The following is a 25154-nucleotide window of genomic DNA, read 5'->3' on the forward strand; positions in this document are numbered from 1 at the left end:
TAGTGCTCACTTCAGTTATCCTATTCAGTTATATGTGGGTTTTTTTCTGAATGTGAACACAGCTCCGCCCCTTTCGGCCATGTTTTTTCCATCTCCTATATAAGAAAGTCCTTAGTTACCCCTCTCCACCCATAGCAGTTTTTAATTGCAATGAGATGACACACAGTTAGGGTCACAGAGCTAGGGACCCCAATATAGAGATATGCCTTGACGAGGCCTTGGGGCTCAGTTACATTGATCAATGCGATTGCTAAATATCTCCTTTTTCCTAATATTCATAGCAGGTATGCAATTCATTATTCACATGTTCAAATTAGCAAGTAGCATTTTTCATTGTATATTCCAATATTTTTCCATATGCTTGAGGCATTATACCATTATCTAAGTTTGATGTGCAGCCTTATTCTTATATATAGTATGTATTTTTGGCTTGCACTCATATATATATATTAGTGCTCACTTCAGTTATCCTATTCAGTTATATGTGGTTTTTTTTCTGAATGTGAACACAGCTCCGCCCCTTTCGGCCATGTTTTTTCCATCTCCTATATAAGAAAGTCCTTAGTTACCCCTCTCCACCCATAGCAGTTTTTAATTGCAATGAGATGACACACAGTTAGGGTCACAGAGCTAGGGACCCCAATATAGAGATATGCCTTGACGAGGCCTTGGGGCTCAGTTACATTGATCAATGCGATTGCTAAATATCTCCTTTTTCCTAATATTCATAGCAGGTATGCAATTCATTATTCACATGTTCAAATTAGCAAGTAGCATTTTTCATTGTATATTCCAATATTTTTCCATATGCTTGAGGCATTATACCATTATCTAAGTTTGATGTGCAGCCTTATTCTTATATATAAGAAGACAACTATGTCATCCGCATACAATCCTATTTGATCTGTGCGGTCGGCTATAGTGATTCCAGTGATCTGTGGATGAGAGCGGATTCTAATTGCCAAAGCTTCAATAACTAGTGCAAACAATGCTGGAGACAGAGGGCATCCCTGTCTTGTGCCCCGATTCAATGAGAAGGGTGTAGACATAGCACCATTGACTAGTATCCTGGCTGTCGGGGACCTATACAACATATGAATCCAATTACTGAATTTAGGCCCAAAGGTGAATCTCTGGAGGCAGGCAAATAAAAATGGCCATTCTACTGAGTCAAATGCCTTGGCCGCGTCCAGCGAGGCCAAGGCCGACTCGTTCTCCTGGACCAGTGTGCTATATTGCACTATGGACTGTACCCGTCTTATATTTATAGAGGTGTTTTTCCCAGGCATAAATCCGGTTTGATCTGAGTGAACTATACTCAATATGACTGAATTAAGCCTGGACTCCAGTATTTTGGTAAAGATCTTGTAATCCACATTAACTAGGGATATAGGACGGTATGAACCGCGGTCTAGTGGGTCTTTACCCTCCTTCCTCAACACGACTATATGTGCTTCGTACAAGGAGGCAGGTAGAGAGTCGCCGGCTGAAAAATGTGAGAAAACCTCTAAAAGAATCGGGGCCAATACATCACAATATTTACTATAGAATTCTATGGGAAGGCCATCTGGACCCGGAGATTTCCCCCTAGCCATAGCCGAGATGGCAGTAACCACTTCCTCCAGTGTGATGTCCGCCTCCAGAGACTCCCGTTGTGATCCACTCAAAGTGGGAAACTCCAAATCCGACAAATATGTCACGCAACTTCGAACTCCATGAGGATTTCTAGATGTGTATAGGGTTTTATAGTATTCACAAAAGCACTTTAAAATATCTTCAGGGGATGTAGCTATTGAGCCATCCATCCTCCGTATACCCAATATTGTATTTGAAGTGTTGTGTTGCCTAAACATATATGCCAATAATTTACTGGATTGATTTCCAAGCTCAAAATATGATTGTCGGGTAAAGAACAATTTGCGTTTGGACTTGGTCTCAGAGTGCTGCATATATAACCTATATGATTGCATCCAGGCCGCTCTATTTCCATCGGTTGGGGCCGATATATATATTGCCTCTGAGTCCCTAAGTCTCCCCTCTACTATATCATCCTCAGTTTTAGTCACTCTTTTAAGATATGTTATGGTTGAAGACAAGCACCCTCTAAGGTAGGCTTTAAGAGTGTCCCATACCAAGTTAATATTCCAGGGTTTAGGGTGGGCTTCCAGGAAATCCTCTATTTGGGTCAGAGTTCTATCACTTTGATCTATTAGTTTCAGCCAAAAGGGGTTTAACTTCCAAAAGGGTTTACCAACACCTTGGTTAGTCTTCATAGTAAGAATCACTGGGCTGTGATCTGATATGCCCCTGACCCCGTGTACCACGTCATCCACCCAGGTTGCGATATTGCTCGACCCAAAAATATAATCCAGTCGGGACAGCGTGCATCTAGTAGAAGAATGACATGTATATTCTCGGGTATTAGGATGCCGGAGTCGCCAAAGGTCAATCCACCCACCTCCCTCCGCGCATTGCTTCAAATCAGTCAAGTGTGTGGCCGAATGTTGTCCCCGTCCATCCATCCGAAACCTGTCCTGCTCCTCATTCATCACAAGATTAAAATCCCCCATACATAACACATACGCATCTGGATAATTGAGGGCAAAGCTCAGTGCTTGTTTAAGAATGGAGATGCGAGCTGGCGGGGGGTTGTAAATACATAACAGCACATAATCTCTAGAGTTTATAGACGCATATATAAACACAAATCGCCCCTCCGGGTCACGCCTCACTACCTTCACTTCCCAACGGATATGTCTATGGACCAATAGAGAGACACCCCTGGAGTAGCTGGTGTGGAACGCATGTGCCGACCATTGTACCCACGGTTTGTTTACTAGTCTGGCTGTGTCCCGTGTTAGGTGAGTCTCTACCAGTACCACCAGTTGGGCCTTGACTTGCTTAATTTGGGAGAATACCTTAATACGTTTTTTGGGCGATTTAAGGCCTCTGACATTCCAGGTCAAATATCAGCTCTGACCCCATATCACATAGATCTTTTTATAGAACCAGGATCCCAGGTATAAGACGCTTTCTGCCCTGCAATTAAGTGTGGTTAACCCTCCAACAGTAATAAGCCTGTCCCTGCAAATAAATAAAGTTAATGCAATTGCAGCTGTAAACATAAAGAACCAATATCGAACTTCAGGACTTTTCCGATAAGTCCTGTAAAACATTTCAAATATCAATGGGGATACCACCAGTGAATACAGTGTCCTAGTATAGGTGGTATAAGGGTGCACAAGATAGGGATCCCATTTCACAAGAACCAATTCCTGGCCAATTCCTCCTTCACTCGAGGCACGGGGAAGTCCCATCTGTCTCCAAAGGGGGCTTCAAGCAACCATGGAAGAAGAGGGTCGCCAGGGGGTACAGAAAATGTCACCTAGGAAAGTAATCTCATTGCTTCTGCCCCTTAGGTTTCGGGTGTACCTGTAGCCAGTCCTCAGCCTCAGCAGGTGTAGTAAAAAACAGAGATGACCCTTGATGCACTATACGGAGCCGGGTAGGGTACAGCATAGTGTAGATGATGTTCCGCTCCCTTAATTTCTTCTTCACCTCTATGAAGTGGGCCCTCTGTTTCTGGAGGTCCACCGAAAAGTCCGGAAAGATCGAGAGCGCAGCATTATTGAACTTGAGTGAGCTCTTCTGTCGGGCCAGACGGAGTGCTGTGTCTCTATCTCTGCAGTTGAGCATCCTTGCTAAAAAGGGACGTGGTGGCGCGCCTGGAATAAGAGGCCTCGTTGGAACTCTGTGTGCCCTCTCCACCGCAAATGTCGAGGAGAACTCATCTCCGAGATTAGATTTCAGCCACTCCTCCAGGAATTGTTCCAGATGCTGACCTTCTGAGCGCTCTGGCAGTCCTATGATTCGTATATTGTTTCGACGCATGCGGTTCTCCAGATTGTCTGCTTTCTGGCACCATGTATTTGCCGATTTGGCCATTGTGGTCATTTTTGTTTTGAGTGTTACAGTTTGATCCTCCAGTTCAGACACTTGCGTCTCGACTTCCACTGTTCGGGCCCTCAGGTATTGCATGTCCTGACGCAGTAGGCCCATCTCTGAATGTACCTCCTCAATCTTCCCTGTGAGGGAGCTGTTGCTTGTAGAAATTGCTTGTAGAAGCTGTTCATACACCTGCCTCAGGGTTAAATCATCTTTATCCTCTGACCCGTCATCCAATAGTGCCTGACCTTTTGGGGTGGCATTTCTCTTGGCTTTAGGGGCATCTGCCTGACCACTCCTTGCGAACTCCTTAAGTTTGTCAATAGCTCCACTTTGTTTAGGGGGACTCATATTGATACACTGGGGATTTGCTGATTCTGCACCCCTCTCTTATCGTGCACCCGTGCGTCTGAATCTGTGCCTTTATAATGTATATTTAGTAATATGTCTGTCTCCACTTTCTCACCACGTCCAGAGAGCCAGAAAACAGCCACTTATATGGTGGATAATAAGAATGAAGGGAGTCCCAGGGCAGCACAGCACTCAGGGTGTATTTATCAGGATGATGCAGGCCTGCGCAGAGTGGGGACTTCAATATGTGCCACTTATTTGTTTTCATGTGTCAGGGAGAATCTGCAGGGCCTGTGTTTCAAGACACAAACTCCAGACCCTCCAGCACTCTATGGGTTAAAGTCTCCTACACAGGCGCCGGCCCCTTAATGGGCTGCTGCTCACTGACTGACACTTAGGCTAAGTTCACATTTCCGCTAAAATGTATCAGTCTTAATCCGTTGCTATGGTAAACAACGGAATCCGTTTAGCGGATTCCGTTGTGTCCCATAGACTTGCATTAGTGGCGGATTGCGACTGATGACCCTGTGTTGTGTCCGCTGCGTTGCGGTCCGTCGTTTTTTGACTGACCGCTGGGCGGGGAGCAACGCAGAATGTAACGTTTTTCTGGCCGCCAAAATTAACGCGCCGTGCAGGAATCCGCCGCAGTCCGTCACGCTTGTAATGTATGTCTATGATGCTGGATTCCGTCGTAATCCGTCTTACGATGGAATCCAGCACTGGATTCCATCATGCTCTACTGAGCATGCCCAGCAGGTTTGGCACACCCACTGGGCTGTCCCAAACACAAACGGATCATGACCGATCCGTCAAAAAACGGACGCACAGCGGATACAACGGACGCAACGGATCAGTTTTTTCACAAGATTCCTGTGAAAGGAATCCTGTGAAAAACACATCCGTTGCATCAGTTGACAACTAAAAAATGACTGATCCGTTGCTGACGGACCTGACGGATTTAGAACAACGAAAATGTGAACTTAGCCTTACACAGCTAAGGGATTAACTCCCTGTGCTCACCACTCCCGGGTCTTCACCTCTGGCCATAAATCTGTTACTCCTCACTGCTCTCCGGAGTCATGCTCTGCTGCTCCCTGTGAAAATGCAGGGTGTAGGGAAGATGGCTGCTGCTCCACACTCTCCAGCCTCAGGAGATCCAGCAACGCCATGTAAGAGTCAGGGAATAGCTCCAGTGGGAATCACCAGCCTCCAGATGGTGTCTCCTGTCACAGCAGCAGGTCAGTGAGTAAATGGGTCAGGTAACCGGGTGTAAATGGCCAGGATAAGATCAGGATTATAGGAGCTCTCTTCCCATGCACCCTCTCTGGTCGGCTACATCGCCCCGCCAGAAGGAATCATTTTTGCCTTCGTTCCTGTCTAAAATCACAAATGCTACATTTTTATGTTTGCTACAACTAAAGGGACCCTGCCAGATTAGAGGCCAAGATGGACTCAAAAATGAGTGTGTCTACCCACTGTTATGGATTGGAACAATTGAGGGTTCTGTCTGAATTTACTTTTTAGGGAATTTGGATGAAAACATCTAAGCTAATTGTTACCGAAGAGTAGTGTATAAATGTGAGCTAGGAATTACTTATGAAGAACTCCCAGTGAGGGAAAGGGCAGGGTCAGGACCTCTGCGTGCACGGTGATAACAAGTGTGGGCAAACTGTTGTGTTTTTGAGGTTCAGTGGCTCAATTAGCAATGGCAATGAACACTTCATGCTGTTTAGTTAGTGGTCAGACGGCCTGTGATTTATTATGGACTGTGATCGGATCTTTTTTTTGCTGTTGCTGAGTCATTGCTAGTATTCCTTCACAGGGTTCCAGGTCGTGAGGGGTTAAGCCTTGCTACCTCGCTCTGATCTACTGGCCACTATATCCTGGCACTGCACCTCCTGTGCTTCGCCAGTGATATTTCCGGCTCAGCTTCGTTACGTTCCCGTTAGTGACCTGTGTTCTGTCCTGTCCCGTCCTGACCTCCGTTTCCTCCCTGACCTAATCTGACCTCCATCCTCTGCCTGACCCGATCTGACCTCTGTCTCCTGCTGGACCTGATCTGACCTGTGGCTCCCGTCTTGTCCTTGTCTCTACCTCTGTTCCCCTCCGCGCTCTAGTCCTCCTCTGTTCTTCTGTCCTTTGCCTTTTTCCCAACCTCTGACCTGTGACTTCGTTCCTGTCCGTGTCCCCGTCTTCCCCGCGCCTGTTTTCGTGACTTCCCGGTTCCTGACCCTTTGGCTATCACCTGACTACGCTTCGCCTTCTCCTGTTCCATTGACGAGACCTCCTGTTGCAGATTCGGCTTGCTGACTACTGTACTATCCTCTAGCGAGCTTTCCAGCTTACTGTTCATTTAGGTGAGCTGCAGTGCTTTCCTTAGGGGCAGCGTTAGATTAGTGCAGGCTTGTTTACTACCCTATCACCCCCCTAGTGGTTAATCTGCTAACTACTCTCTGAAGCAACACTCCCTGTTTGCTTCAGTGTCTCCCATAGTACAGCATGACAACTGCGTTGAAGAGTTAACTTCTTATTGGCATGAGAGTTTATAACCCAGTAGACTGCGATTTGGAGAGCTAATTTTACTGACTAGTGAGATTCCTGTTGCTAACTCCTTTAACCACTTCACGACCAAGGACGTATATATACGTCCTTAGCCATATCTGTCACTTTAATGCAGGATTGCGCGGCAAGCCTCCATAATTCCTCCCTATGTTTCCTGATCTGATCAATAGACATGTGCAGCTAACAGGTACGGGTGGATCGGAGAACCAACAAACAAGCCCTCATATGGCTATATTGACATAAAAATAAAAAAGTCATGGCTCTTGGAATAAGTGGAGGAAAAAAACTAAAAATGGAAAATATAGTAGATATGTCCATGAAATTATATCTATAGATCTTAAGAGCCCATCATGTCTGATTTACAGCATAAAAAAAGGGAGACAAAGGAATAGTTATGGACCTGGTAATCATATACTTATATTTATGTGATTTTTATGTTAGGAGTCTGTTCAATATTTGGTGTTATTAAAATATTGTTGTTTTTTAATCATTAATCGTATTACCTTTGATGAGGGGGATGAAGGAGTCGTCTGCTTTGCTGTGACTCTTGTATAATTTATACAAGTAGAAAGGTTGTTCCTTTGGGTTATGAGTTTCCTGTATTTTATTTATTTGCTGTGATATCATAGCTGTGCTAGAAAATCTCTGAATGAGAGTCATTATCCAATTCTCTGGGGGCGCTGGAAACCGAAATAAGGCCTCTTCACAAAGTGTAACATCTACAGAGAGCAATGCAAGAAAAATATTATTCCAAATAATAAATAAGCAGGAATTTCTACTTTAATATTGCCTCCCATCTGCTAGATTACACCTCACCAACTACCCAACGTCTGCCTCTGATGCAGAATATAAGTATTATAATACTGCCCTATGCACATGAGTACAACTACAATACAGTACTAACAACCTTATCAGCAAGATAATATCTATTGTAATAGGTGGAAAATATAGCTACTATAATACTGCCCTATATACATTGTACATGAATATAACTACTATAATACTGCCCCGTATGTACAAAAATATAATTACTATAATACTGCTCCCTATGTACAACAATATAACTATTATAATACTGCCCCCTATGTACAAGAATATAACTACTATAATACAGCCCCGTATGTACAAGAATATAATTACTATAATACTGCCCCGTATGTACAAGAATATAATTACTATAATACTGCTCCCTATGTACAAGAATATACCTACTATAATACTGCCCCCTATGTACAAGAATATAACTACTATAATACTGGTCCTATGTACAAGAATATAATTACTATAATACTGCTCCTATGTACAAGAATATAACTACTATAATACTGGTCCTATGTACAAGAATATAACTACTATAATACTGCCCCGTATGTACAAGAATATAATTACTATAATACTGCTCCCTATGTACAACAATATAACTATTATAATACTGCTCCTATGTACAAGAATATAACTACTATAATACTGCCCCTATGTACAAGAATATAACTACTATAATACTGCCCCTATGTACAAGAATATAACTACTATAATACTGCTCATATGTACAAGAATATAACTACTATAATACTGCCCCCTATGTACAACAATATAACTACTATAAGGCTATGTGCACACGTTGCGTTTTTTCCCGCGGAAACACTGCGTTTAGAGCCGCAGCGTTTCAGTGGCAAATTGCATGCGTCCTGCTTCCCCAGCAAAGTCTATGAGAAAGCCGAAAAATCAGTGCACATGCTGCATTTCTAAACGCAGCGTTTTGGATGCCAAACATCGGTGCGGATAAAAAAGCAGCATGTCACTTCTTTTGTGCGTTGTAGCTGCGTTCTCCACCCATTGAAATCAATGATGTGGGTCAGAACGCAGCTACACCGCAGTGAGCTGCATTTTTGTTGCGGTCCGCATGCTTTATCGGCATGCAGAACGCAACAGAAAACTGCTCCCCAGGCCCTGCCAAGTCACCCCCGGTATTCCCCCGTACCTGTCCTGTCGCAGCGCTGATCCCCCGCGCCCCCTCCTCCTTCACAGCAGACGCCGGTCAGTGCGGTCACGTGTGCAGAGTGCGGCTGTCAGCTTCCTGCTTTGTGAGACGCTGGCTGCTGCTGCTCGGCAGTGTCGGCACACTGCAGCTGTGACCCGGGGAGAGTGGGTGCACATTCTTTGCACCCACTCTCCTCAAAATGGAGGGTCTGCACTACTAGAAAATGGGGGATACGTTCCCTGAACGTGTCCTTCATATTCTAGAAGGTTCAGAGTCGACGTGGGACGTCCAACGTGGATTCTGCGGACCCGTTTTTTTTTCTTTTCTTTACAATAAATTGGGGAAACAGGGAATATTTTGGGGAGTGTTTTTTCAAATAATTTTTTTTTTGTTGTCAATTTTTTTTGCTATTGTTTACTGTCAATTAGTTATGTCGGGTATCTGATAGACGCCGTGACATCACTAATTGCTGGGCTTGATGCCAGGTGACATTACACATCTGGTATCAACCCCATTTATTACCCCGTTTGCCACCGCACCAGGGCAACTGATGAGTTGGGGCGAAGCGCCAGGATTGTCGCATCTAATTGATGCGCCACTTCTGGGGTGGCTGCGGCCTGCTATTTTTAGGCTGGGAAGAGTCTAATAACCATGGTTCTTCCCATCCTGAGAATACCAGACAACAGCTGTCAGTGTGGCGCCCTGGACAAGCCAGGGGCCACAGATAACAACACCCCCACACCCCCACCCCCAGCAGTTCACAGCAGACATCCCCAAAATGACCTGCTTTCTTCCTCGGGCTCAGACAGACACACCAGGTGGGCGGAGTCAGGAGATGGAGACGCCCACCCAGGAGTTTGGCTGGCCTGAGGCAGGAAACAAGCCCAGACAAGTTCAGGCAGAGGAAGAGAGAGGAGGTCTGCAGAGAGGCAGACATAGCCAGGGGCCTAGGTTGGAGCCTAGGGCCCTCGTACAGAAAGTCAGGCAGACGGTAGTGGCCGTCTGCAGGGAGCCGGGAAGACAGTTGGTGGAACCGTAGGTAGCCGGGGCTGGGCGGTGGCCCACCGGTACTGAACCGGGGAGCCAGCTGGAAACCGGAACGCAGGAGGAGTGTGCACAGAGGTGAAAGAAAGGACTTACACCACCAAACTGGGTCAGGGGAGAAACAACAACCGCAGCCGTCTGTGGGACCCGTCCATCCAGCCGTGTGTTTTACTGAGAACTGTGTCATCATCATTACTGGCTGAGTGAGTACCACCGTGCCGTGCGGCACCGCGCTGCCCCCGCGACCCTGCACCTCACCAGGCCCCGTAACCCGCCTGCTACCCATCCACCTACCTCACCGGGCCCCGGGACAACCAACCCCCTACCCACGGAGGGGAGAACTAACATCTAGCTGCTCCATACCATCATTCCCGGGATCCCCGTCCAGAGCAGCGGTGGTGTTCCAATCTCACCACAACCGTGGGTGGCGTCACGGACAATCTCCCTTACTAAATCCCCTTTTACTGTGGAGCCTGGGATCACAGACCGGGTCACGCCACCGTGATACCCACAGAAGTGACCCCGTGGCCCGGATCTGAGTACCCCCTGATCCCCGGGCGACACATCAGCTTCACCTTGGCTGGTGATCTAATTTGGGGGGACCCCATGGGTTTTTTTTTTTTAATTATTTATTTATAAATAAAAAAAAAAACCAGCCTGGGGAGCCCTCCAAATTGATCACCAGACAAGATGAAGCTGTCAGCTGTGGTTTGCAGGCTACAGCTGTCTGCTTTACCCTAACTGGCTATCAAAAATAGGGGGGACCCCACGTCATTTATTTTAATTATTTTTTTTTTTGGCTAAATACAAGGCTAGGCACCCTTTAGTGCCACATGAAAGGCACTAAAGGGCGCCATCTTAGAATATGCAGGGGGTGGGACGTTATATATATGTTTGACATCTATCCATTCATCCATTGACGCATTTTAGGCTGTGCGCCCACGATCAGGGTTTGCAGCATTTTGGGCGCAGAGTGTTTTCCTAGCGTCCATAACGCTGCATTGTGCAGGAGAAGCACAGTGGAAGGATTTTTACAAATCCCATGCCCACTGTGCTTCTTTTCTCCGCAGCATAAACCGACCTGTGGTGCAGCTTCCTGAGCCTCAGCATGTCAATTTATGCTGCGGAGACGAGAGTGTTCTCTGCAGGTAGAATAGAGCTAACGTCCACAGCAGCCTGAACCCAAATCGTGGGCATGGGCAGCTGTGTTTTCCTATGGACAACACCCAGATCTCTGTAGGAAGGCTGACAGTGTGTACTAGACGCCGTGTCGCTGGATCACATAGCCCAACAGTGAGAATATTGTTGCTACAGCAACATTTTTATGAAGTTGTGGATTCAAAATGCTTACTATACTCCTGAATAAAATCCTTGAGGGGTACAGATTCCAAAATGGGGTCACTTGTTGGGGGTTTCTGCTGTATAGGTACCCAAGAGGCCCTGCTAATGTGACATGGTGCGCGCAATTTATTTCAACTTTTCCAAAATTCAAATGGTGCCCCTTCCATTCCAAGCCCTCCAATTTATCCAAACAGAGGTTTTTGGCCACATGTGGGGTGTCCCTGCGCTCACAAGAAATTGGAAAACAACCTGTGGGGTCCACGTTTTGTTGTTACCTCTTTAAGTTCTTATCTATCTTTTATTTCCATCTCTCCATTTATCAATCCTTCAATGCTTTTCTTGGAGAATGTAGAGAATGTGGAGAAGGAAATGACATCACAGGTTTTCTTTCCTAAGGTCTGTGTTCAACCAACTTTATTAATCACTGAAAAGTCTTAAAAAATGCACCTAAAAAAACGCATGGAAAACGCATGCGTTTTAAATGCGTTTATTTTAACAAAACGCATTGTTTACAATTGTCCCCTCTGCCAGAGGGTGCGTTTTTTTTCAGTGTGCACATAGCCTAAGGCTATGTGCGCACGTGTGCGCTCTGCACTGCACCTAAAAGGTGCGCTTCAGAGCGCAGCTGAAAAGCTCCGTTCTGAAGCGCATGGTGCCGGCAGAGAACGTGCGCTCTGCATGCAGCTCCTGCCATAGACAGAGCAGGGGCTGCCGGCAAAGCGCACGGAAGAAGTGACATGTCACTTCTTAGAACTCGCGCTTCGGGCAGCAGCCGAAGCGCTGCGCTCTAAGACGCCACGTGCGCACGGCCCCTGCACAATCTCCATAGATTATGCAGGGGACGCAGGACGCATGCAGTTACGCTGCGCTACAAAGCGCAGCGTAACTGCATGTAATTACGCAACGTGCGCACATAGCCTTATACTGCTCCTATGTACAAGAATATAACTACTATAATACTGCTCCTATGTACAAGAATATAACTACTATAATACATAATGGTGAAAGAGGTTGTTTTTTGTATTTTATTCCAAATAAAGGATTTTGGGTGTATATGTTTTTATTTACTTTCACTTACAGATTAGTGATGGGGCGGGGTCTCATAGATGACTGTTATAACTAATCTAGGACCTAGTGGGTGCTGTGGGCTGCCATTAACTCCTTATTACACCAATTGCCAGGGCAACGGGAAGAGCCTGGTGCGTTTGTTTTCTCGAACGCATTGTTTACAGTTGTCAAGTCTGCCAGAGGGTGCATTTTTTTGTCAAATCAAGAACGCAGCGTGCGGACATAGCCTAATGCTGCCCATATATACAAGAATATAATTACTATAATACTACATTCTAAAGACACACATATTGATTGTATTTTACCTATTTCACATGAGAAGGCAGGTTCTTCTTTACACACCGTGTCATGGGTCGAGCTTCCTTTGTGCAGCACGTTGCGACCCAGCTTTCTGCAGTTTGTTCGTGTCTGACATGGAGCTGTGGATGAAGTTGTGTTTGAAAACGTCCCCTTTGGACATTCAGAACAAATGGTGTCCCTGTCAGGAGTCCCTGAAAACACAAATGTTGGAATTAACTACGGTACAAATAAAGATCTTAATAAATATCTTTAGGGAAAGGATTAAGTGCTTAGTATCTAACAATGTTAAAAACTGTCCAAAAATTGGGTATATCCTCACGTAATGGAGCAGCCATCCATAGACAGATCCTGCTGGAGAATTAAACTTTTTACTGGTGCTAATCTGAGGAATAATGCATAGTTGCAAACATCTCAAAATGTTATTACGGAAGGACTTTGCAGAAGAGTGATATCTGCCTTAAAAAGGACCTGTCGACAGGTCAAAAGTGACCAGTTTTTGCTCTTTCTTTATTCTCGCTGCTCCCTTAAGTATTCAGCTTTTTTTGTACATCTGACACATGGTTCCAGAGATTTCGGCCCCTTATTTTAGTGCTGATTTTTATGGCCTTTTTCTTGGAAGTGTGGCGCCCCTGACCTGGTCAGGCACCACTGAGTACTGCACCCATGCTGGGGACAGTACAATACAGGTAATCCAGAAGGCTGACCGGGGTGTGGAACACAGGCGCATAGTGATCAGGTCTCACACATGTACCCATGAGAGGACCCCTGGGGATCCCAGGAGGGGGAAAAGCCTTGACCTTCACTGGAATAGTGGAGGGGGCCAAAAGCCTCCATCTCCTCTCAAGGGGTGTGGTAAGAGAGTCTGGTTGCTAGGTGGCGTAGGCAAGAACAGGAGAGGAGGGGCAGTGAGTCAGTTAGAGCAGAACTCCATAGGGCTCAGTGAGGAGCAGACCTGTGGGGCTGTTGCTGTCTAACAGCGCCCACGCAGTGGCTACTGACGGGGGAGAACGGTCAACTAGGAGTGCTACCCGAAATCCATCTTCAGCTAAAGAGAGGGCACGGAGTGGGAAGTAAGGAGACTGCTAGAGAGTACCAGGCCCAAACGGGCGGCAGATCCCGAAGCGGAGATAGATCCAGCTTTCTTTTGCTAAACCTGCCGGTGTGGGGCTCTCAAAGCCCACGCCACAACACCACAAAAAGCCGCAGCCACGTAGCCACAGTTAGGGCCCATAGCTCACAGGAGGCAAGAAGCTGGAGTGATCTGGCCCAGGCAACAAGCACACGGCGAACGAAGGGGAGTGAGGCTTCAGCAACTTCCCTGGGTGACCCCCATAGGGACTCAAAGTCGGGGTCACCCCAAACCACCAAGGGCTAAGGAAGGCGAGTTAGTAGTCACCCTCACAAGTCAGCCTGAAGGACACCTGGTTCCCGCCTGGTTCATCCCAGCTACGCCCGGGTTACTCACCCTGCCACCTGAAGTGAGTAAAAACCCTGAAAGACATTCTGCCTGTGTGGAGTTATTCTGCGCCTTGTGGTACTACGCATCTACACAGGGCCCTGGGGCTTGCCTCACTCTCAGGAGGCTATTCCAACTAACTGCACACACCATCAGCCCCAGGCGACCCTCAACCTGCAGTGGCGGTCCCCCACTGACCGCAAATCTGAGAGTGGCGTCACGACAAACTACAAAGGTTTCCTACCTGTGACCAGACAGATCCAGCCGAGTGGAGTCCCTGAAGGTAATGCACCGACACAACACCTGTGGGGCTTCACAGAAGCGTGGAATAAAATAAGTCAAAAGTGGTCACTTTTGAAATGGGGACAGTTACTCTTCTAGGCTGCAGAGATTCTGGACTGTTCCTTGGTCTTCGTGTTCCCGGTTAATTTTGGTTGTCTTCCAGTTTCTGCCTTGTCTCTGCCTAAAGCCATCTGGCACCTGTAAACTCCTGGCCTGGTCACCATGATCTTAGTCTGTTCCTGGTTGCACAGCGGCCATGAGTCAGTTCTTTGCTTTCTATTCCAGACTGTGATCACGCTCCAGTCCTGTGATCCTTACCATATTGATACCATTCCTGTGACCATATTCCAATTTGTTTGGTTTCAGTCCTGTGACCCCATTCCCGCCAGTCATAGCTCAAAGTTCAGTCATGGATCAATGGTTCCTGCTTCATGACCTCATTCCAGTCCTGTGACTATATTCCAATCCTGTGTCCATGCTCTAGTTAACATGTGACCATGTTGCAGTCCTTTGACCATGCTTCATCTTGTGTCCATGCTTTCGTGTACACTCTGACCATGTCCCAGACCTCTGCCCATGCTCCGGTCAAGTCTCCATCCTCTAGTGTACCTTGTGCAAAAAATCTGTGCCGCCCCCGTGCCAGCAGCCAGTTCTGCTCAGATCCGGATCTACGGTACGGCTCGAGGGGTTCTCCGGACCCAGGTGGTCGCGCGGACACTCCGAATAAAGGGGGGGGCGTATTTATACGGGGTTGTTTGCAAAAATGTCTGTGACGCCACCCACGGTGTGTGAAACTTCCAGGGTGATGATCTGGCAGCTGGATGTTAACCCCTCCGTGGGTAGGGATGGATGTCCCGGTGCCCAGTGTCTCTATGCTGAGGAGGGTGATTGCAGGGGCCGGCGCACCCAGCCAGGCCGGGGATGTTACTCACGGTCAAATAAAGCACACAAGTCTTGTGGTAAACCAAGGTGATGGTGGCTGGCTGCCTCAGACGGGTGTATCTGATCCCACACCCGGGCTGGAAGTCAAAGTCTTTCTCCTCTGCACTCAGTGTTTTGTAGGTAGGACTTCCCAGCTTGAAACACGTGAGTCCGCTCCCGGTCCTTTGGTTGGGAGCCGTGCCTGTCTGACCCTGACCCTTGGGATTTACGGGCCCTGGCGGTTGCCCTATCCCTCTCAGTGGGTGGTTGTCTACTTTTCGGGACTTAGGTTGGGACAGGACCTAAAATCCTGCCCTCAATTGGTTAATTAGCTAGACCGTTGGTGCCGATCCTGGCTTCAGGGTCCAAGTACCCCCTCTGTGCACACGGTTTCCAGGTCGGTTCTCCGGTGTCGGTACCGGCGGGCTCCAACCCTGTCCCGGTCCACCTCGGATCCACCTAGTCATCATCCTGCCTCCTGCAGACTCTGGCTACCGTCTGCCACCTAGCCAAGGTGTCAGGGCTCCGACCCTGGCACCTGTCGACTTAGGACCTCCACTCCAAATTTAAACTTGAACTTCATCTAAACTCTGTTTTCCCGCCCCAGGCTCTCTAGACCCCTAGGTGGGCGTTTCCTTTCTGCCTGGTCCTGCCCACTGGTATGTCAGTCCTTCCCTGAGGGGGGTGACTAGGGTTTCAGGTCAGCTGTTTTAACCCTGTGTGGGAATGGTGTTCTGCGGGGGCCTATATGTGTATCTACCTGGTTTTCCAGGGCGCTACAAATCAAGTCCCTGGCTATGCTAAAGTCATGTCTCTACAGTCCATTCTGCCCTGTGACCACATTCCAGTCTTGTTTCCAAGCAGTAGTCTATCCTTTTACCATGTTTTAGACCACTTTTCACCATGCACCATTCTTATGTCTATGTTCTAGCCTAAAATGTGACCATGTTCCAGTCCGATGACCATGCTCAAGACATGCCTCCATCCTTTAGTCTACCCTGTGAACAAAATCCAGACCCTGGCCATGCTACAGTTAAGTCTCCACAGTCTATTCTGCCCTGTGACCACATTCCTGTCCTGTTTCCAAGCTGTAGCCTACTCTTTTACCAAGTTTCAGTCCTTTGACCATACACCATTCTTGCCTCTATGTTATAGCCTACAATATATCCATGTTCCAGTCCCCTGACCATGCTCCAGTCAGGTCTCCATCCTCTGGTCTATGATGTGACCATGTTCCAGTTCCCTGACCATGCTCCAGACATGCCTCTGTCGCGGGCGGGGAGGGGGCGCTGCGCTCACCACGCTCAGGTCCGGCACTGCTGCTGCCTGCTGCTTGCTGCTCCGTGGCTCGAGCGGTGGGCCGGATCCAGGGACTCGAGCGGCACTCCTCGCCCGTGAGTGAAAGGGGGGATAGGATAGTTGTTGGGGTTTGGGAAGTCGGTCCGTGACGCCACCCACGGTTTGTGGTGAGGTTGGGACACCACTGCTGCTGTGGACGGGGATCCCGGGAGCGATGACAGGGAGCAGCCGAGAGGTTTCTTTCCCCTCCCTGGGTAGGGGGGGTTTGGTGGTCCCGGGGCCCGGTGAGGTGACTGAAATGTGGATGGCAGGGTTTGGTGAGGTGCAGGGTCGCGGGGGCAGCGCGGTGCCAGATGGCACGGTGGTACTCACTCAGCCAATAACGTATACGGAGTCTCTGGTAAAACAAACGGCTGGATGGACGGGTCCCGCAGCCGGCTGCGGTGGTCACTCCCGGTAGGTTGGCAGTGACTGCCTTTCCCTGCACCTGTAGTGTGTTTTCGGCCCCGATGGCTTCCCACTGGTAACCCGCTCCCCAGCTTAGATAGGCGCCAGAGGAGCTCCTTTTGCTCGCAGGCTCTGGCCCTGGGAATTTTAGCCTTGGCGGTGACTGTATTTCCCTTCATGGTTTGGATGGTTGCCTTAAATCGGGTCTTTGCTGCTGGGAAACCCCGGAGGTTCCCGTCGCTAACGGATTTGACCGGTTTAACGGCGACTCCAAGCCTGGTTGAGGTCCGTAGGCCCTGCCGAATGGTGCTGGCTTTTCTTTGCTCCCCGGTTCGGTACCGGTGGGCCACCGCCCAACCCCGGCCCTACGGTTCCGCGTCGATAGGCCTCTCCTGCAGACGGCCACCACCGTCTGCCAACCTTGCTGTATGTGCCCGGGCCACGTACCCGGACACGGTCAGTCTGCTCCTCTACTACCACTTCCCTAAACTCAACTGCACTCCTTTCCCGACTGTGTACTCCTCGATGGGTGGAGCCAACCGCCTGGCTCCACCCCACCTGGTGTGGACATCAGCCCCTGGAGGGAGGCAACAAGGATTTGTGTGTGACTGATGTGCCTAACCGGGGTGTGGGGTGTGTTGTTGCAGTACCTGTGACGACCTGGCTTGTCCAGGGCGCCACACCTCCATCCTCTAGTCTACCCTGTGAGCAAAATCCAGTCTCTGGCTATGCGATAATCAAGTTGTAGTCTATTCTGCCCTGTGACCACATTCCAGTCCTGTTTCAAAGCTGTAATCTACACTTTTACCATGTTTTAGTCCTTTGACCATGCACCATTCTTACCTCTATGTTCTAGCCTACAATGTGACTATGTTCCAGTCCTCTTACCAAGCTCCATTCCTTCCTCCATGCTCTAGTCTGCCTTGTGAACATATTCCTGTCTCTGTCCATGCATACTACAGTTAAGCCTCCATAATATTTTTTACCCTGTGACCATGTTCCAGTCCTCTAACCATGCTTAAGTCTTGTCTCCACACTCCAGTTTTCTCTGAATACATTTCAGTGCTCTGTTCATGCTTTGGTCCATTCTCCATGCTCTCATCTGCCCTGTGACTACGTCCCAGTTCTCTGGCCATCCTCAAGTTCTGTGTTAACACTCTAGTCTGTCTTATGACCACGGTCATGTCTCCACACACCAGTCTGCTTTTTGACCAAATTTCAGTGTTCTGCTGGTCAAGTGGCCATTTTCCAACCCTTGTCCATGTTCTAGCCCTGTGATCATGCTGTGTTTCTGTCTTCATATTCCAGTCTGCCCTGTGACTAAGTTCCAGTTCAGTTCTTCTGGTTCAGTTCTTGGGCTTTCTATCAACTTGTCTTGGTTTGTGACAGCTTGTCTCAGCTTGACATTCTGTCTTGCAGTGTAATGCCCCTTACTCAGTAGATGTCATGGTGACTCCAGACTGTTCACATTGCAGAGTCTGGCAGGCAACCTGATGCTCCTTAGTTGCTCAGCCAGAGTTGGGCGTTGACTGTTTAGTGTTCTCTGGTCCTCGGTTTAGCAGGATTTAATTCCTGGCTGGGGAATTGTTGTTGGGGGTCACAGGTTGCTGATGTCCTATCACAGCTGCCTCTGCCTTATAAAAAGTGGTGGAACCTAGCCTCGCATGCCGAAGATAGTTCTAGTTTTGCTCCAGCGATACTGGTCTTTGTGTGTGGAGATCCAGTTATTGGTGAACTGTTGTATGCAATTGGGTGTGCTGTGGAAATATCCTTGTTTATTTCCTCCCTGTACTTTATTTCTCCATGAGCATGTATTGTTTTCCCCTGTGTGTGCTTGCATTGAGTTTGAGCTTTGGTTTTACCCTGTCTGTCGATATTTGTGAGATTCTTTACTCCTGTTCCTGCCCTTCCTGCCCCTGCCGGGGGTGGGGGAGAGGGGGTGTTAGACCAGGGCTGCTCAGGAGTTAGGGCTACGCTGGCGGTCCAGACGTGACTACCATCAAGCTTACCTCTGGAATAAGGGATAGTTTAGGACCCCTATTCTGAGGGTCAGTCTCGGTGCACTTACTTCTTGTTACCCGTGACACGTTCATGGTCAATCATTGAAATTAATGATGAGACAACCCCTTTAACAGTAGATCATTTGGCGTAGTATATAATTTGCACATTATAATGTAGTCTCTGCAGTCATCCGTTTACCTGGTAAATGTTCTGTAAGTGCTGAAACATTTCCCTCTCTTGTACCCAGGTCCACAGCATATAATTACATTCAGCCCAAAGCCCCAAGCTACACGGCAAATCGAAAACACATTTCATCACACCAAAGGGCACACTGTGAAATGTTGAGTTGTGCGTCTGTATAAATATGGAACATTTTATTTCTGGTTTGGCTGATAAAATATGAAACCACATTAAAGGAACAAGTCTGTTAGCTTCACATCTCAGTGGTTTGTGCCAAGCTATGGAATCCTACTGTGGCACTGGTGAAGATGGTATTCCACAGCGTCGGCACACCCTGTCTTCTTTTTTTATCATTACTTCAAATTCATGCTACTTTAAGATAAAAAGTATTTATTTTTTCAACCATTCTGAATTGGAAACTACCCATGGATTTGCCAGTAAAAGGGCTGTTTGCTAGGTAACATCTTTCGAAATACTCAGAAAGAGCTAAAAGCAACAAAAGAAGCAATATTCATCTCTAAAGGCCGCTTTACACACTACGATTTATCTGACGATCTCGTTAGCGATGTGACACGCCCAGATCGTAGTTACGATTTGCCGAGATCGCTCATAGGTCGTTTATTAGCGGTCACACGTACACATCCCACAAACGACGCAAAATCATTCAGCGATATATTGTTTGACCAAGGCGGCCGTGTGGATGTTGTTCGTCGTTTGCAGGGTGTCAAACGTAGCAATATGTCTGCTGCGTTCCAAACGATGACCAATATTTTGAAACTGAACGACGTGTCAACGATCAACAATTTTCAACCTATTTGCGATCGTTCGGAGTCGCACGTAGGTGTCACACGCAACAACGTCGCTAACGATGCCGGATCTGCGTCACGGAATCCATGACCCCGACGACATATCGTCAGATAAATCGTAGCGTGTAATGCCGCCTTTAGATCCTCACTCTTCTTGTGTAGCTGTTGTCTGGTCGACCTATTGGGATGTCTACTTCCTCCTACCAATGACTGGCTGTGATGGATCACCCCTGCAGCCAGTGATTGACTGCAGCAGTCACATGAGCAGGAAAGTCATCACTGCAGCAGGAGGTAAAGACCATCAGTGGACCAGGCAACATTCGAAAAAAACAGCAGGAAATCTGCAAGGAGAGCATTAGTTTTTTATCCTTTAAACAAATTCTGAACTATTTTTCCCTTTTAAAAAGGAGAACTCTGAAATCCAACTCAAGATGCCTTTTGACCAATTAATAATAAAAAAAATGAATACACACCTTGCTGAACTACTCCGTAACCAGATGGGCATGCCGTGTGCGGCGAGCAGAATTCTACATCCAAAAAATAGCCATCAACGCACTCACATATCCTGTTGCCGGTGCTACTACACTCTTGTGTGGTGACCTGCAGCTCCTTACAGACGGTACTGCAGTACTGACAGTCCTTGAAGGAGTTCCATTCACTGGTAAAATATTTGGAAGGACAAGGTGCACACTCCGTCCTCTTCTCAGCCGTGCAGTCGTGCCTAACAAAAGTCCCCGGCGGACACTGGTCACATTGCAACTCAATATGTATGTACGGGTCATAATGGGTGTATTTTGGAGAATTTCCTGCTGTAATACTGACATGAAACACCTAAAATATAAGAAAAAAAATATATAAAATGAACGCATTTGTTTTATAGTCGGAAATAATTAGCAATTGTGAAGTGCTGCGGAATACGTTAGCACTATCTAAATAACATTTTTTATTAGATTTTATTGGTGGACATTGAACCAATCTATGGGATTCTAGTTTAAGTGTGTGATGCCCTGGACTAGCCAGGTAGTCACAGATAGACCCCCGCACTACATCTGTCCCCCAAAAAGGTGTCATCAGCCAACCATTAAAACCTAGTCACCTCTCTCAGTGCTTGATGGACACACCAGGGGGCTGAGCCAGGTGGTTGGCCACGCCCACCGAGGAGTTCAGAGGGACTGAAGCAGGAAACAGAGACAGATGAGTTTGAGTGTTGAGCAGTGGAGGAGGTCAGGCCTATAGCACAGGCCTGTGACAGTCTGACAGGTGCCGGGGTTGAAGCCTGGGCACCTTTGGCTAGGAGGCATACGGTGGTCTTAGCCTGCAGGAGCCGGGAAGATGGCTCGGTGGAACCGTGGTGGACTGGGACAGGGTAGTGGCCCGCCAGTACCGACCCGGGGAACCGACTCGGAAACTGGAGCACACAGGGGGGTACTCAGACCCTGAAACGAGGTCCAGAATCCACTGGACTGAGTTAATTAACTGATTGCAGTCTGGACTGATTCTTTCCCACCCAAGTCCCAACTGAAGACAACAGCCCACCGAGGGGGATAGAAAGCCACCGCACAGGCAGAGAGATCCCATGGGCCAGCGTATGGGGGCAAAAGGGCTCTCCCGACATTTTCAAAGCCGGGGAGCGGACTCCCGTCACTGAAGCGCAGGCAGCCCAAATACACAACACGGTGCAGGAGAAAGGCCAAGACCACCGAACCGGGTGGGGGACCAGACGCAGCTGGCTGCGGGCACGTACCACCATCAACTTGGTTTACCAGAGACTTGTGTGTGTCAATAACAGTGAGTACAACAGTGCCATCTGGCTGCGCATCGCCCAGCTATCCCCAATGGGCCCCAGGGCCACCATCCCTGCCCACGGAGGGGTTAACATCTTGCTGCACTACCAACTCCCCCGGGTGCCCCGTAACTGCAGCGGTGGTGTCTACCTTCACCACATCCCGTGGGTTGCATCACAAACTCAAGCGCGGCTCCGGCCGTGCACCTACCTAACCCCCACCAAAAGCGCCAGCATCCCCTTTCAGAGCGAAGTGACCCCGGGTCCGGAGGCGCTCGAGCCACCCACCAACAAGCCCGGACCCAAGCGGCTTGGCTGCAGCCAAGCGCGGAGTGTTACAAGTGCCCTCAAAGGAAACATTTTATTTTTCCTGCATATTATGTGGGCACTGTGTGGTTATATTATGTTTACTTTATATGGATGTACTATCTTGTTACTATATGATGTTATCAGTCTGAATGTACAAGATCTGTCTAAAATGGCTAGTAAGGGGATGCTACCTTTTTCATTGCCCAGGGACCCAGATTTATAGTATTTCCTCTAAATAGGTGATCCAAATAAGAGTCAACTCATAGTGCCCACCTTATATTAATTTATAACGCCAACGGAATATTTGATTACACCTTCTCTGGGTTGGGTTACTTACAAACTATGATGTTTTTGCCAAAATATTGGAACACATTGGTGTATCTAATTGGGCATATTGGTGCTCCTTTCTAGCAAACTTATTACTATGTTGACCACACACAATAGATGGCTGTTGGCAGAAAGATGCTTTGGCCGACAACCATCTCCCCGACTCTCCCATACACAGGAGTGTTCGTTTGGCCGACAACCATCTCCCCGACTCTCCCATACTCAGGACTGCTCCTTTGTCCCACCCATTTCACCTGACTTTCCGATACAAACAAGTGTTCCTTTGGCCAAAAACCATCTCCCCCGACTCTCTCATACTCAGGAGTGCTTGTTTGGCTGACATCCATCTCACCTGACTCTCCCATACACAGGAGCACTTATTTTGCCGACAGCCATCTCACACAACTCTCCTTTAAACAGGAGTGTTCATTTGGCCAACAGCCGTCTCACCCAACACCTATACATAGGAGCACTTGTTTGGCCAACAGCCATCTCTCTCGACTCTCCCATATACAGGAGTGTTCATTTGACCAACAGCCATCTCACTTGACTCTCCCATACACAGGAGTGCTCGTTTGGCCAATAGCCATCTCACCTGACTCTCCCAAACAAATGAGTGCTCGTTTGACCAAAAGCCATCTCCCCCGACTCTCTCATACACAGGAGTGCTTGTTTGGCCGACAGTCATCTCACCCATTTCTCCTTTACACAGGAGGAGTGCTCGTTTGGCCGACTGCTCTTTTGTTCTTATTGAGAAAGCCAGAGGCTTAACTCTGGGAGAATAATGTGATTGTCAGTCTGAAATCAAACAGACACGATCAACATCTCTTTTGACCATCAGGTGGCCGGAACCCTCATACACATTACAGATTAGACTAAAGCGGGCATTACACGCTACGATATCGTTAATGAATTATTGTTGGGGTCACGGTGTTTGTGACGCACATCCGGCTTCATTAACGAGATTGCAGTGTGTGACACTTATGAGCGACCTTAAACGATCGCAAAATCGGTCAAAATCGTTTGCCGCGGAAAGGTCGTCCTGAAACAAAAAATCATTTTCTGCTTATTAGTGTGACGCCCTTGACGGGCCAGGTAGTCACAGATAGGGCCCCGCATTACACCAGTCCCCTAACAAGGTGACAGCAGCCAAACATTTAAACACTAGTCACCCTCTCAGTGCTTGATGGACACACTAGGGGGCGGAGCCAGGCAGTTGGACACGCCCACCGAGGAGTTCGGATGGCCTGAGGCGGAAAAAGACAGTAGTTCAGTTTGAGAGTTCAGTAGAGGAGGTCAGGCCTGTGTGTCAGGCCTGTAGCAGACTGACAGGTGCCAGGGTAGGAGCCCGGGTACCTTTGGCTAGGAGGCAGACGGAGGCCTCTGTCTGCAGGAGTCGGGAAGACGGCTCGGTGGAACCGTGGTAGACCGGGACAGGGTAGTGGCCCGCCGGTACCGACCTGGGGAACCGACTCGGAAACCGGAGCACAAAGGTGGGTACTCAGACCCTGAAGCTAGATCCAGAAGCTACTGGGGGCTAGCTAATTAACTGATTGCGGCCAGGACTAGAGGTCCTGTCCCACCCAAAGTCCCAACTGAAGGCAACAGCCCAACGAGGGAGATAGAAAGCCACCGCCACGGCAGAGAGATCCCACGTGCCAGGGTCTGCGGGCAAAAGGGCTCCTCAGGTGACCACAAGCCAGGGAGCGGACTCCTGAAGTTGCAAGCGCAGGTAGTCCACCATCACAAAACAGGTGTAGGAGAAAGGCAGAGACCACCAACTGGGTGGGGGATCAGACTGCAGCCAGCTGCGGGCACCGACCACCATCACCTTGGTTTACCAGAGACTTGTGTGTTTACTAATAGTGAGTACATCAGTGCCCTCTGGCTGCCCATCTCCCTGCACCACCCAACTTCCTCCAACGGATCCTGGGGCCACCATCCCTACCCATGGAGGGGTTAACAACTTTCTGCGCAACATCTCCCCCATGTGCCCCGTAACTGCAGCGGTGGTGTCCACCTTCACCACATCCCGTGGGTGGCGTCACGAACTTAAACACCTCTCCAACCGTACACCTACATCCCCACACCGCCAACCCCTTTTTGATCGGAGTGACCGCAGGACCCTCGGGTCCAGAGACCCTCGAGCCACCCACTGAAGGTCCAGACCCAAGCGGCTCGGCTGCCGAGTACGGGGCGGCACATTAGCGATGTTGTTCCTCGTTCCTGGGGTACCACACATCGCTGTGTGTGACACCGCAGGAGCGACAAACATCTCCTTACCTGCCTCCACCAGCAATGCGGAAGAAAGGAGGTGGGCGGGATGTTACGTCGCACTCATCTCCGCCCCTCCGCTTCTATTGGACGCCTGCCGTGTGACGTCGCTGTGACGCCACACGAACCGCCCCCTTAGAAAGGAGGCGGTTCGCAGGTCAGAGCAATGTCGCAGAGCGTGTGATGCTGCTGTAGCGATACTGTTCGCTACGGCAGCGATCACCACATATCGGCCGTACGACGGGGGCTGGTGCTATCGCGCTCGACATTGCCAGCAAATGCTAGCGATGTCGCAGCATGTAAAGCCCGCTTAAGAGCTAATATGGGGGGGGGGTTCAGCCAACATTAGTCTAATGTGTACAGAGACAGTGATTTATTTCTACGCGTTTCTTAGACAAAATTCTCCTTCTTCAGGAAAAAATCACGGAGTTTTGGTTTTCCCAGGCTGTCTCTTTGTGTGGGATTAATCACTCCGAG

General features: G+C 48.5%; 1 protein-coding gene across 2 annotated transcripts in view; it reads right to left on the minus strand.

Moving 5' to 3' along the window:
• Positions 1 to 25154, minus strand: part of TNFRSF11B (TNF receptor superfamily member 11b) — a 70144-nt gene that overhangs the window by 19054 nt on the left and 25936 nt on the right. Inside the window, exons 2-4 of one of the 2 annotated variants that reach the window (XM_075352911.1) lie at positions 20458 to 20815; positions 12598 to 12783; positions 7362 to 7577 (exon numbers count right to left, since the gene is read on the minus strand). In XM_075352911.1, coding sequence (XP_075209026.1) covers positions 7362 to 7577; positions 12598 to 12783; positions 20458 to 20815 — 760 coding nt within the window. The remainder of the gene's footprint in view (positions 1 to 7361; positions 7578 to 12597; positions 12784 to 20457; positions 20816 to 25154) is intronic. The other variant, XM_075352913.1, reaches the window with a different exon arrangement.

Source organism: Anomaloglossus baeobatrachus, chromosome 6, assembly GCF_048569485.1.
Source record: "Anomaloglossus baeobatrachus isolate aAnoBae1 chromosome 6, aAnoBae1.hap1, whole genome shotgun sequence".
In the NCBI taxonomy this organism is placed as follows: domain Eukaryota; kingdom Metazoa; phylum Chordata; class Amphibia; order Anura; family Aromobatidae; genus Anomaloglossus; species Anomaloglossus baeobatrachus.